At 39.5% G+C, this 14,793-nt stretch overlaps 1 protein-coding gene across 1 annotated transcript in view; it reads left to right on the top strand.

The window, feature by feature from the left end:
* The first annotated feature begins 5,765 nt into the window (after positions 1 to 5,765).
* The window catches only part of LOC146463494 (uncharacterized), a 333,098-nt gene continuing 324,070 nt past the window's right edge, over positions 5,766 to 14,793 (top strand). The window contains exons 1-4 of the mRNA XM_085084383.1: positions 5,766 to 5,903; positions 6,018 to 7,248; positions 8,540 to 8,632; positions 13,547 to 13,669. Coding sequence (XP_084940509.1) covers positions 5,766 to 5,903; positions 6,018 to 7,248; positions 8,540 to 8,632; positions 13,547 to 13,669 — 1,585 coding nt within the window. The remainder of the gene's footprint in view (positions 5,904 to 6,017; positions 7,249 to 8,539; positions 8,633 to 13,546; positions 13,670 to 14,793) is intronic.

Below are 14,793 nucleotides of genomic sequence, written 5' to 3'. Positions count from 1 at the left end.
AAACAACTTGGTTGGCTTTGTACTGTGAAGGAGATTTCATAAAAATAGATTTTGAATAGTACAGTACCGCCTGGAACTATTGACCCATCGGGACTAGGGCATACCTCGTCTTTACCGCGGGTAGTGGCCGCGCATCCACCTAGGTGAAAACACGGTCGTTCCGCGGTGAAGACGAGGTACAGTGTGCCGCGGTAAATTGGCCGCGGGCGAAAAGACGAGGCGTGCCGCGGGAAGAACAATGGGGACTGGTTGCATTTTTAAAATAAGCGTTAGCGTGAGTGAAGACATCTATACTGAAAGTGTTCGAGGTGCGAAGAATCGGTGCTCAATTGAAGGAGTAATTTGAAGTCAAAATGGCGTTGGGTAGTTCACGTAATAATTCAAATATTGAAATCCTGAACCTTTGCCTCGGCAAATGTTTGTATTCCGTCTTTTCAGAGATAATAAAAGAAAGAGGTGTCAAATAGACTGTAGACACAAGCGACAAAATTTGCGAAGTCCACACAAGGGTTTCAAGTTACAATAACATCGTCACGTGCGAATATAGGCAACATATGTTTTATAATCCGTAAATTTCATGGGTCAGTTTTTTTTCTTTTGCTTCTCCTAGCTTAAAATTGAAATAACTTGGCAAAAAATACAAAGCAAACAGCGGACTAACATTCTGGAACACTGCCGTGTTGCATCAAACAGCTTGTCACGTCAGGAGTCCGAGTGACAATGACCGACAATGTGTTGGAATTGCAATTATTTGTTCGCTAAACTGCACAAAACATGCCGAAATATTATTTGTTTTCAATTTATAAATGATTTTAAAAGGTCCGGCAAACGGAACACCATAGACTGTGTCGAAAATTCAAGTTTGCTTGTTCTTTCTTGAGCAAATCTGCACGCTGCGAAGCTTCGATAGTGAATATTGCGCATTGTCCACAAGAAGTCTTCAAATATTTTGGGTATACCGAGTTTTGAGATATTAAATCAGAATCTTCCTCAAAGGATTTTTCAAATGTGGTCGGATACTCGAAAACGGATTCTCATTTTCTTCAAATGGTTCAAGCCTTCAAGGGCCGAGAATCGTGTGTGTATCGCACATGATTGTCCTCCGTAGTTAACGTTCTTCGGTGCGGTTTTGCCATTAGAAGTTGACGAACCAAATGACAAAGCAAAGGAGACAAAAGCCTATTCAAACTCTACCGCGTCTTTTCTTTACCGAGGTTTTACCTAGGTGAACTTTCCCGCGGCAACTTTGGAGCCATACCGCCACCGAACCGAGGAAAAAACGTCCTACTGCGGGAATACCGAGGGAAAGCCGCGAGTAGGTCCCGCGGCAACGACGCGGCAAATGGGTCTATAGTTCCAGGCGGTACTGTAAACTGAAGAAACAGTATTTCTAATTATGTTTCAATGAACATAACTTTTTACAGAAATATTATTACAGGGGAAGTGACAGGTAAAGGTTGGCATAAGATTACAGGGATTCAGCCTGCAACAAGTTTATGACTGATCTGTGTACATGTAGTATTTAGAAATGTTGAAAATCCTTTAGTTTAATAGTTATTGTTTTATTAACTTACACACTGCAGGGGTTTTGTTAGAGCAGGGATGCAGGGACCATTACTTGCCAATTTCATTTGTATAATAATATTATGCTTTATCCTGGCTATTTGGTCCCCTTTAAGTTAAATTTGGTCCTCCGTAATCAAATCCTTAACAAAAAACCCCCATGCACACAGTAAGACTTACATGTACATGTACTGTGTGCATAGTGTTGATGTAAAACAAGATACAATAATCTGTATAGCCTCAATTACAGACGTTTAATAACTACCTTTGTGTGCCAGATCAGAGGAGAGAGATGAAGTCTCTCTCTATAGCATTGCAGCTTTAATATTAAAACACGAAGGGAAAACTTCTGATGTTTTAATATAGCTTTTAAACTTTAGGATTAAGCCCATATAAAAAGTTAATTTGTTTGTAAAAAACCGTGTCACTAGTAGCACTAGTGAAAATAACTGAACCATACGGATTTATATGGGAAGGGACAGACAGACGGAAAGAGGAGTGAACATAAGGCCGAAACCAATAGGGCCATTGAGAGACTAACCGAATAATCAGACAAAAAACCCCATGTATATCAGCCGAAATGAACAAACCACATGACCGAAAGTCGACCCAGCCTCATAACCGAAAGATCAGCATAAGAAGCCAATTTCACAGTTATAATTAGTTTGAAAAGGGCTATTAGTGTGTATCCCTTATTAGAGTTTTAATTTTCAGTCCTCTGTACATATAGACATTAGATATGACCGCACGACCGAAAGAACAGCACCAAATGCCAATTACACGGTTGTTTTTTGAATTGAGGGCTTCTTCGTAACGTTTTCATACAGCTTTTAAATGGTTTAAATTTATTCTTTATAACATGTTTATGCCCATGGATAGCAAAAAGAACTGGGCAAGCGGAGGAACAACTGAACAAACCAGAAACGCAAACGAACGAACAAACGGAAGCCCGAGCGAACGAACATCCAAACGGGCGAACGGATGGCCGAATGATCGAGTTAACAAACAAACGGTCCACCGAGCGCTTGCCGGTAAAAACGAACAAACGAAACACCGAGTGAACGAACCCGCGAAATGAGATGAACAGCTGAAGGACCGAGTGGACAGCTCTTTTGTTTATAGCCAGAGGTGTTTATATGGATCGATTTTCTGATATTTTAATGCAAACTTAAAATGCTTATCTTTTCGGAACGAGTGAGAAGTGACGAGCTTTCGTTCAGTTATTACTTAATGTTAAGTAATTATTAAAAACTTTATGCACGTATTTTAGTGAGCTCACCAAAAAAATAATTAAGAAACAGCATAGAGTGACTAAAGCAAAATAGAGCTACGTATGCTCAGAAGGTCTGTCAATCTCGTCAGGGGCACAGTGAACAGACCCAGTAGAGAGTTCAAAAAATGCCAAACATCGAAAACCACGAAGGAAATATGTAAACATCTTAGCGAGGGAGAAAAATTATGAATAAATTCAGGGTGAAATTTTCTCTCTACCACACGTTTCAAACTGCGGCACCACAGCCTTTGTGTGCCAGATCAGAGGAGAGAGATGAAGTCTCTCTCTATAGCATTGCAGCTTAAATATTAAAACACGAAGGGAAAACTTCTGATGTTTCAATATAGCTTTTAAACTTTAGGATTAAGCCCATATAAGAAGTTAATTTGTTTGTAAAAAACTGTGTCACTAGTAGCACTAGTGAAAATAACTGAACCATACGGATTTATATGGGAAGGGACAGACAGACGGAAAGAGGAGTGAACATAAGGCCGAAACCAATAGGGCCATTGAGAGACTAACCGAATAATCAGACAAAAAAAACCCATGTATACCAGCCGAAATGAACAAACCACATGACCGAAAGTCGACCCAGCCCCATAACCGAAAGATCAGCATAAGAAGCCAATTGCACGGTTATAATTAGTTTGAAAAGGGCAGGGGCACAGTGAACAGACCCGGTAGAGAGTTCAAAAAATGGCAAACATCGAAAACCACGAAGGAAATATGAAAACATCTTAGCAAGGGAGAAAATTATGAATAAATTCAGGGTGAATCTCTCTACCACACGTTTCAAACTGCGGCACCACAGCTGGCCCTACGTGCCTGAGCTGACAAGTATCATTCTATGCAGTTTCAGCAAATTATAAACTTATATTTCTTTGTACCTGAGTGTCTGGCGTCTGCAGAAGAACAGTTCTTATTTTGCATTATTACAGCTGGCTGGACTAAGTCTTTTCGTAGATGAAACAACTTGGAAATGTAAAATGTTGAAACACGGAGCTGAAGAACGGCAAATTAACAGCTGACCTATGAAACTTTAACAGCTTTAACTGAGTCTTTTTACCTTGCTCTTTTGATAAAACAGTTAAGTTTGTTGATCTAACCGGGCTCGCGACATTATTTGAACATGACATTTTATTCAAACGGCAACGTCATACCCTAGTACCCAGACTATCTCGAAAGTGAGATTGATTGTTAGCGCGCGCGCTTTTAATTTAGTGAGAGAGCGAAAGAATGTCATAGTTAGCGGTGTAGTTTAGTTCTCCTTGTTAAAAACTATATGCTGAACCCTTGTACCGTTAAAGAGTTAAATGCAATGTAAAAATATCTTTGATGTTTTAAGTGGAAAAATTGATGACAAGAAGTCAATGACCCTGAAAGCCTTAATATTATGGTAATAATGCTTTATTGTTTTCAATTATTTCTTAATTCTATGTTAAATCTGCTCCTAAGTTTAGTACCATGAAAATGACTATAAGCGAACAATGCCAGCTGTGGTGCCGCAGTTTGAAACGTGTGATAGAGAGATTCACCCTGAATTTATTCATAATTTTTCTCCCTCGCTAAGATGTTTACATATTTCCTTCGTGGTTTTCGATGTTTGGCATTTTTTGAACTCTCTACCGGGTCTGTTCACTGTGCCCCTGACGAGATTGACAGACCTTCTGAGCAGACGTAGCTCTATTTTGCTTTAGTCACTCTATGCTGTTTCTTAATTATTTTTTTGGTGAGCTCACTAAAATACGTGCATAAAGTTTTCAATAATTACTTAACATTAAGTAATAACTGAACGAAAGCTCGTCACTTCTCACTCGTTCCGAAAAGATAAGCATTTTAAGTTTGCATTAAAATATCAGAAAATCGATCCATATAAACACCTCTGGCTATAAACAAAAGAGCTGTCCACTCGGTCCTTCAGCTGTTCATCTCATTTCGCGGGTTCGTTCACTCGGTGTTTCGTTTGTTCGTTTTTACCGGCAAGCGCTCGGTGGACCGTTTGTTCGTTAACTCGATCATTCGGCCATCCGTTCGCCCGTTTGGATGTTCGTTCGCTCGGGCTTCCGTTTGTTCGTTCGTTTGCGTTTCTGGTTTGTTCAGTTGTTCCTCCGCTTGCCCAGTTCTTTTTGCTATCCATGGGCATAAACATGTTATAAAGAATAAATTTAAACCATTTAAAAGCTGTATGAAAACGTTACGAAGAAGCCCTCAATTCAAAAAACAACCGTGTAATTGGCATTTGGTGCTGTTCTTTCGGTCGTGCGGTCATATCTAATGTCTATATGTACAGAGGACTGAAAATTAAAACTCTAATAAGGGATACACACTAATAGCCCTTTTCAAACTAATTATAACTGTGAAATTGGCTTCTTATGCTGATCTTTCGGTTATGAGGCTGGGTCGACTTTCGGTCATGTGGTTTGTTCATTTCGGCTGATATACATGGGGTTTTTTGTCTGATTATTCAGTTAGTCTCTCAATGGCCCTATTGGTTTCGGCCTTATGTTCACTCCTCTTTCCGTCTGTCTGTCCCTTCCCATATAAATCCGTATGGTTCAGTTATTTTCACTAGTGCGACTAGTGACACGGTTTTTTACAAACAAATTAACTTTTTATATGGGCTTAATCCTAAAGTTTAAAAGCTATATTAAAACATCAGAAGTTTTCCCTTCGTGTTTTAATATTAAAGCTGCAATGCTATAGAGAGAGACTTCATCTCTCTCCTCTGATCTGGCACACAAAGGTAGTTAGCTCATTGCACTGATCACATACGGTATGCTGTTCATACAGTATGCTGTATGCCAATTTTCCCCAAACCCCAACTTTCAGTAAATTCTCAAATTCATGTAATGATAGTCACTCCTGGCTGATCAGCCATTAATTTTGTGCAGACAGTCATGAAGAGAATGAGTTGATTTTGAAGATGAAGATGGAGTACATCAATTTTAAGGGGATTAGTGGATTTGTTTGTTTTTACATTCCAGTAGACATTCCAAAATTCCAGAAAGCTTTACCTCCTCGCTTCAAGCAAAACACTGTTTTCTCAAAGCAGAAAATGGATAGCTGCGTATTTATAATAATTTGCCCAATATTCTTTGCTTATTAACCCTTTGCCTTAACTAATTGAGTTGAGAAGGAAACACAATGCTGGCAGCTTATCAGTAAATATATTGCCTTTTAGGAGTCCTCCTTTCTTAACATAGCCTCTACATCACAGGAAGGTCATGAAGAGGAAGCTCCAAGTTTTTCCTCTGGAAGAACATTGAGAGTGACTCTTCTAAGCAGTGAATGGAGGTCAACAAAAGGAGGTGTGTCAACCATCAACAGAGAGCTCGCCATTCAGTTAGCAAAGTTCCCTGATGTGCAAGTCAGTGTCTATCTCCCTGAATGCAGTGACGAGGATAAAAGAATTGCTGCTGGTCACAATGTCCATCTCATTCAAGCAGAAAAATTCCATGGTGTTGATCCAGATCTATGGTTGTCTTCTTTACCAGCTCATCATGCTGTGGACTGTGTGATTGGACATGGAGTCCAACTTGGCAGACAAGTTCAATTCGTAAAACACCAACGTCACTGTAAATGGATTCAGGTGGTCCACACCGACCCTGAAGAACTTGGAATGTTCAAAAATGATGCAGATGCTGTTTATAAAGCAGAGGAAAAGCACAAATTAGAAGTCAAACTCTGTGAATTGTCTGATCAAGTTGTAGCAGTTGGACCCAAGCTGGAGGAAGCTTTCTCAGGATATCTGCGTCCCTTTCAGAAAGATCAAAATGTTCTCAACCTCACCCCAGGCATCTTCTCTGAGTTTGCTGATGTAAAGCAAGCTTCTAAGGAAAGAAGAACATTTTCTGTTCTGTTGCTAGGGAGTGGTGACAGTGAAGACTTGCAGCTGAAAGGTTATGACATTGCTGCTCAGGCAATTGCAAAGTTGAAAGACATGCCACAACCCTACAAACTGAAGGTTGTCGGTGTACAAAGTGGAAGAGAGCAGCAAGTAGTAGAAATGATGCTCCAGCAAGGCATTTCCCGTGATCAACTTGTTGTACGTGGTTTCAAAGAAAGAGAGCAGTTGGCTGAGCAGTTTTGTGAGGTAGATCTTGCTATTATGCCGTCAAGATCTGAGGGGTTTGGGCTTCCTGCTCTTGAAGCTTTATCTGCTGGTCTGCCTGTGCTTGTAAGTGGCAACTCTGGGCTTGGAGAAGCTCTTCAGAATGTGCCTCATGGTTCAAACTGTGTAGTGGATTCAGACGATCCTAAAGAGTGGGCCAAGGCAATCAGGAGTGTCCGTCAGAAAAGAAGAAATGTACGACTTGTGGAAATGAAGTCTATCTGTGAAGAGTATGCAAAGGTTTACAGCTGGGAGGAGCAGTGCAGGTCACTTGTGCAAAGAATGATGAACATCACTTCAGGTAAATTTCCTTTGTCGCATTAATAATGGCTGATGTGTCCTGTGGTATAAAAAGACCAGATTTACAAATTCCTTCTAAGTGAAGGTGCCTCCCAAGTATTGTTTACTGACAAAAGTTTGTTAAGAAATGTAAACAGTCTTAAGTCTAATTTTTATATATTCATATATTAGTCTTTATTTTCCTTTTTTTTTTTTGTTCTTTTTATTTTTCGAGGACTCTTTTGTAAATCACTTATTAGTGAAATTGATTTCCTCAATAAAGATTATTATTATTATTAACGTATGAGACTTACATGTGTGATCAGGGCTTCGAGGGATTACACTTGAATGCCAGAGGTTTGCAACTCAGATGTTACATTCTCACAACTCAGTGATGTCAAATTTTCACAACCTTAATATCAGATCAAACAACTTGGATGTTGGATTTTTGAAGTAACAACTCAGAAGACAAATTTTCACAACTTGGATGTTGGATGGAATGTTAACAAGCTTCCCCATATTATTGCATGCTTTGAATTGGTAAAGAATAACAATGCAATGGTCAGTGTGATAGTGGTCTGGGGTCTAATCGGGGTGGGGGGGCACTTGACCCATTTTTGGGTACAGGGGTGCCGCTGGGGGTTTGAAACCCTGACCCTGTTTAGGACGAAAATAACCTTAAATACCTACCCTGTGTAGGACAATGTCCTCTATTTTAAGACCCTATTTAGGACAAAGGACAACATCTAGCTCTTGTGTTACCCAAGTGTTTATTGGCATTAGTAATAACATTTAAAGGCCCACTGTCACTTACCGGACGTGATGTTCCACGCCTTGAAACGCGAATACCAATCACAACAGATAAAATAATACACTACCTAGAAGTGATGACGAAAAATCCCAAAATTTCTCATTAACAGTGGTGAACCATAAGTGGAAACTCAATCCACGTGAAGCATTGTTCACTAAAATAAATACAGACTAACGTCTCTGATTTCGGATTGCCAAAAACTCGACGATGGTCTCGCAACCATACCCTGTCTAGGACTGGTCCAGGGCAGACTCTTTTGAAATTATATACCCTGTTCAGGGCAGAGAGGCCAAAAACCATACCCTATCCAGCGGCACATCCCCGTATAGCCCATAAAGGGGAGTACCCCCCTCCCCCGGGGGTATAATGTACTAATAAAGGCCATGCAGTACATGATGTACATCACTGTATGTTGATGTTACTGATTCGAGCACTGTGTATCTTTACACTCCCAAGAAACTATGTTGGGTAATTTTGCTTATTACAGTTTTCCCCCCTGAAGGTTTTTCTGATGGAAGACAGTCTTCAGTAGCAGGTTACCGTCAGCTTCCTTTCCCTGCAGCCTCTCAAACTCATCTGACAAGTGGAACAGAAGGTAGGCATGAATCACTTTATCAAAACAGGTACAAGGAAGCTATCAGGTAGCATCTGCAAAAATCATTAAACAATAAGCTTTTTGATGTTTGTTTATGACCTTTGTTCCTGCATTTATGTAAATGTTGCAGACTGCCAGCTATCTGTGAAATTGCTTTTTACTGAAATCACTGGTGTTGTATAGTTCCACTTAATATTACAATTTTCTCCTCTAAAGGTTATTCTGTTGGAAGTCAGTCTTCAGTAACAGGCTATAGTCAGCTTCTCTTCCCTGTCACGTCTCAGACTCGTCTAAGAAGTGGAACTGAAAGTAGGTGTAAGCATGTAGTTTTATTCCATCAATGCTATCGGTAACATTTGCAAAAATTGAAGGGCTGACAGCATAATCAACCCAAATGACTTTTGAGATCGCTTTTTGTTGTTTAGGTTAAGATTGGCTGCAATTTTTGCATGCAACAGTTACTGGGATTATTCAAAATGTTTCCACCTGCCTTCAATTCCACTTGTCAGATGCATTTGAGAGGCCACAGGGAAAGATCGCTTTTTGTTGTTTAGGTTAAGATTGACTGCAATTTTCGCATGTGGACTTGAATTCGTTCAGGGAATGATGCTCCAATATTTTATCTGCTGCTTTGTAAATTGTGCGGTAAAGCAGCAGATAAAACATTGAGCAAAGTTTCCTGAAGGAATTCAAGGCCACGTAAAAAAACCGCGGTGAATTTGAGCTAAAACAAGAAAAAGTGATCTGAAAAGTCATTTGGGTGATTATATGCTCTCAGCCCTTCAATTGTCACCTGTCTTGGTGTGTCGATCGTTAAACAAAATTTTTTTTTTTATGCTAGTGGTGTACTAATACACTGTACATGTATGTGGCTTTTTCTCCTTGCATTCACATACCTGCTGCATGCTGCTGTCTTGTTGTACATCCACTCTGAAAATAAAAGTGCTATGTTGTGTAATTTTGTTATTGCAATTTTCCCCTCTAAAGGTTTTTCTGGTGGAAGTTAGTCTTCAGTCTCTAAAGGAGAGTTCAATTCATGAAATGATCACAGAAAGGGGAGTCATCCTCTAGAAAATCATGCAAATTTATCCATTGAATATCTGGATTTCTCTGAATTTATAAAGTCTTCCGTTAATATTGTTGTTAATACTACAGGACATACATGTATTTCTATTCTCACCATGCTTTTAAATAATAAATTATTATTACCGGTATTATGGTGATAATGCTGTCCATACACTGTATGTCGGATGGCTGGGTAGGCTACCTTATATTATTTACTGTATTCTTAAATTGATTTCAGTAGGTAAAGAATGTTAATGCATTGGTCTGCTGATTGTGGTCTGAGATGCTAATAAAGTCCAGTACATTTTGTACAGCACTGTATGCGTTATTGAGATGTTGCTGCTGCATGCAAGCACTGCGTAGCTTTACACTCCTAAAATGCTTTGTTGGCTAATTTTGCTCATTACAATAATTCTCCCCTCTGAAGGTTTTTCTGTTGGAAGTCAGTCTTCAGTAGCAGTTAACAGTCACCTTCCTTTCCCTGCAGCCTCTCAAACTCATCTGACAAGTGAAACAGAAGGTAGGTGGGAACTAGTTTTCTAATGACAACAATCACTTACAACAATTTGTCAACACGAACATGTAACATTTGCAAAAACTTTTAGCTGCGTATGTCTTGTTGCCTTGTTAAATAATATTTAGATTTTTGATACTTGTATACTGTATTACTCTTTAAATATTATAATCATAGGATTCTTGGAAATACACTTGTTATTCCTTTTATTGTGGTTTTAGTTATGACAGCTGAACAAATTTTCCGTGGTCTTGAGCAAATGCGATATAATGCAGGCAAGATCATCGGCAACACACATTTTCTTGGAGAGTTACAGAAAATTGCTTCAGACAAAGGCTTGATAATCTCTGATAACAAGGGATCAGGGAATTGCATGTTTTATGCATTATCAGAACAACTGGACCTGGTGAAAGGAATCCAAATCTCCCATGAAGCATTGAGGCAGCACATAGTCCAATACCTCAAGGAAAATCCAACACTGGTAAGTTACAATGTAGTATTGGTAATGTCGAACAAGGGAGTTTGATTTCATTTAATGGTTATACAAATCAAGCAAAGCAATAAAATGGGAGAGCTTGGAGTTTCTTTTTCAAGTACAGATGCAAAAGTGGCTGACTGAAAAATATACCTTTATCATTATTCGTCACAATAATTAAACACGATATCACATTCAAATCCTAGCACTATGCAGATGTTTGTCACTGCATGAATGTAGTTTAATTGAAGGGCTGGGAGCATAACCGACTTATGTCGAATTTCAGCCCGTTTTTCGATGTAGCTCGGATTGGTCCAAACTTTTGCATGTGAACTGCAATTCGATTGAAAACCATTGTCCAGTATTTTTTCACGCCGCTTTGTGTTTCGTATTAATGCCATTGAGAAATTTTACCATCTTGTAAAGATATGTCGGTAACATTATAGACACTGGATGACCAAAAGGACAATGCACTGAGTATTAAATACTTGTTTTCAATATACACTCGTTGTCTTTGAAACACAGAACACGAAAGCAGTCTTTTTCGCGGGAGCAACAAAAAGAATGCTGTCACGCTTTTATTTGATTCTGTTACAAACTACTGCGTACGTGACAGGAATGTCAGAAATGTAAACAGTTACATTCTCCAAGAGAAAATGTGTCCATTTCCTGGCGTAAAATCCAGCTTTGTCCCGTTTGTCGACATATCACTCTTGATAACGCAAAATACTAGCATTCTACACGATTAACAGGAAGACATGTAGCCATTTCAACGATTAACAACGATTAATGGCAGTTCTAATAAAAGGTACTGACTATGTATTCTTTTCACGAGCAGTCGGTGTTAACCGTTGAAAATCTATGTTAATCGTACTTTTATTGAATCATTGCCTTGAAATTGTCAAGCTAATCGTTACATACCGAATTTCAAGCCTGGCAAACCACAACTAAGGCTTGCAAAACACCTTGCACATGGCAGGATTTGTCTCTGATGCTCCCGCGGGATTTGATAATCGAATTGAAAAATTCGCCACGGCACAGTCATCACTACCAAGGAGGGATTCTTTGGACAACATTTCCACCAGTTCCTGTGAACTACATTCGTCAATTTCATAACTTTTCAAAAGATCCATAGATGTCGTGCGTTTACAAACTTCACCAAACAAAAGCGAAACCAACTAGCCAGTACCATACGCAAGTTGTTTATCCCGACTGCCTTGATCTATTTTGGGCTTGTTACAACCCGCAAAAGCAAACCATGATATCATCTCAAACGTTACTTATAGAAACAACAACTGGTGCAACTAAACACGGCTCGTGGACAGTGGAAACCTTTAGGCTACCGATAATTCGGAAAACGAGTCTGACGTGGACAAAACCTGTCAAAAAATTTGCCTTCCAAGCGCGTTCACTTGTAGACTAGCAAACTACCAAATCCCCCTCCCCCTCCCCCTCCCCCTGACTCAATGTTGTCATTTGGGTCACGAACAGTTTCCTGGCAAGCATCACTTCCCATATCAACATTGCATAAGGGGGAGGGGGGGGAGAGAGAAGTAACTGTGGTAGAATTATGAAGGGAGAAACAGTAAGTGTGTAGTTTTTTGCCTGTCTGTGTTCGGTTGTCATTGCATAGGGGGAGGGGGTGGGAGGGAGAAGTAAGCAAGTGGTTTTTGTTCTGTTCGTGTTTGGTTTTCTCAAGGAGTTTTGTCCACCATTGTAAAACCGCGAAAGGTTTTGAAAACCAGGGAGAGCCAAAATTCGGACAAATCCAAGCAAAATCGAAAGGCGGGCTAAAATTTGACATAAGGCGGTTATGCTCTCAGACCTTCAATTGTCTTAGCTCCCACAAGTCTCCTGTAGCCTGATCATTCTATAACATCCAAATGGAAGGTCAAAGGTTTAACTCTGTTAGGGGGAAGAATTCAGATTTTCTTTTTCCGAGTACAATATGCCTGTATCACTGACTGAAGATACCTCTATCAAGATAAAACTTAATTGTTGCTTCAAGAAAATGCAGAAGTCAATTATAAAATGGTTGCTATTTCTTGGACAGTTGGTACATTACTCAATGGCTGATATCACGTGGATGCTTAAAGCCAAGCAAAGCTCTGAAATTCCGCTGTATCCAATGCTTCAGTTATTCATTAACAACTGAATGCATAACTTATTGGATTAATTATAATATGGAACAGTTAACATGTGTCGGTATAATTTGGTTTGTTGCGGATCAATGCACTGGTCAATTTAGTGAAAATCTTTACCCTCCAGTTGATCATTGGATGAAGTGGCACAATGAACTTTGACTTTGTTGTTTATAATATTATTGTTATGTTGTTCTCTTGCAGCAAGATGGGACAGAACTGATCAACTTTGTACATGGACATCAGTCTTGGCCTGATTACCTTAGAAACATGGCAGCAGATGGGACATGGGGTGATCACGTCACTCTCCATGCTGCAGCAAACTGCTTTAAAACATGCATTCACGTGATCAGCAGTCTGTCACATGACTTAACTATCCACCCAGAACATGATGTTAGCAGCAGCAGCCAGCTTGTGTTGGGACACCTGCATGAACATCACTATGTCAGCCTTCGACCCAAACCAGGTAGAGGAGCCAGATATGATTGGGTACAAGCAACTTTCTCTAGATCGCATACCATATTTATTCAATTTACTGCCCTGGGTGCAAATTAACTTTTTGGCCCATAAAGGTGATTAAGAGTAGCTCCCCTGGTGGGTCTCGCTTGTTTGTTCTTGCTGACTTACCCGTTTTGACTTCCTCCTTAGCAAACTATCTGCCCCTCAAACTTAACAGTTCCAGTGGTCCTTTATTCTTCCACTTTTTCTGGTATTGTCAGGTACGATAGGTTTGTCACAAAGGAAGTCAAGTTCACTAAAGCAGAATAAAAGGCCTTTATCATTTCCTGAAAGAGAATCTCCCAAGCAGCCAAGGCAACATAGGACCGATTATAATGGGCAAGGTAATTAAGTTACTACCTGAGCTATACTGTACTAATATAACTAAGATTAATGTGATAACTGAAACAGACAGTTGAACTCTTTGTTGTTTATCTTCTCAACCTTTAATGACAATGTTGAATTGTAATTATTTCTATTCCATTTGATAAAAATAGGTCTCTCTTATAAGTGACCAAGTTGTCACCTTCTCTTTCTTGTGTTAAAACCTTTGACAATTTCCATAGATTGGGCGATTCCAGAAAATATCCATACCATACCACGGACGGCTTTTAGGATTTCCGAAGGGGAGGGGGGGTTCACGATTATGGAATTCTGAGGGCATGGGGGGGCTACTGCGCGTTTTTTAATCAAGGAAATGTTGTTTTCGAAGTTTTGATTCGAAAGATTAAAGTACAATCAAGCATAATTATGTGCAGCTTACTGGTAGCGATCGCGCGTGTTTCCATTCTCAGCTTGTGAAACAGCGGCCGAAAAAGTCGCAATCTTTTAGTTTCGCTTCCTTCACTGTCTATTACTGGGTTTAGTGGACAGGTATTCCAGTCATCTTTGAGAGGAAGACACGGTTACAATTTGAAATGAAGAAAACGTGAGATCGCCTTTTGAGATTCGATGATCTCGATAACATTTATGCAAATTTGTAACTTTGTAACGCTACGCCGAAGATGTAAACAAAGTCTGCTCAAAGGCAAGCGAGCGGCCACGTTGAAGTTTCCCCGGTTCCTTGCCGAATTCTACCGTAGACGTTGTACGTTTTTAAATAAGGAAATGCTTTTTCCGAAGTTTTCATTCGAAAGATTCAAGTACAATCAAGTATAATCTCAGTGTAATAATTTTTTTCAGTAACATTTTGTAAATAAAGTAGATAATTACAAAACAGCAACGATGTATGTTTACTCGTGAGGGACTCAGGCACGTGGAATGGAACATTCAAGACGCGCATCACATATCACTAATAAATTTGCATAAAGTTGTTTTCAATGTTGTTGACAATGGGTTTTCTTCTTCCTCGCTATAAGAGTTTGAAATAGTTAAGACTAGGTATTCGTAATGTGGTAATTGAGACCACAAGTTTTCTCTTGATAGCGCCTGGAATCACAAATACAATTTAATTGAATTTTTGGTTCAG

Source organism: Pavona decussata, unplaced genomic scaffold (assembly GCF_977016875.1).
Source record: "Pavona decussata unplaced genomic scaffold, jaPavDecu1.1 SCAFFOLD_175, whole genome shotgun sequence".
Classification (NCBI taxonomy): domain Eukaryota; kingdom Metazoa; phylum Cnidaria; class Anthozoa; order Scleractinia; family Agariciidae; genus Pavona; species Pavona decussata.
This window is presented reverse-complemented; position numbering and strand designations above follow the sequence as displayed.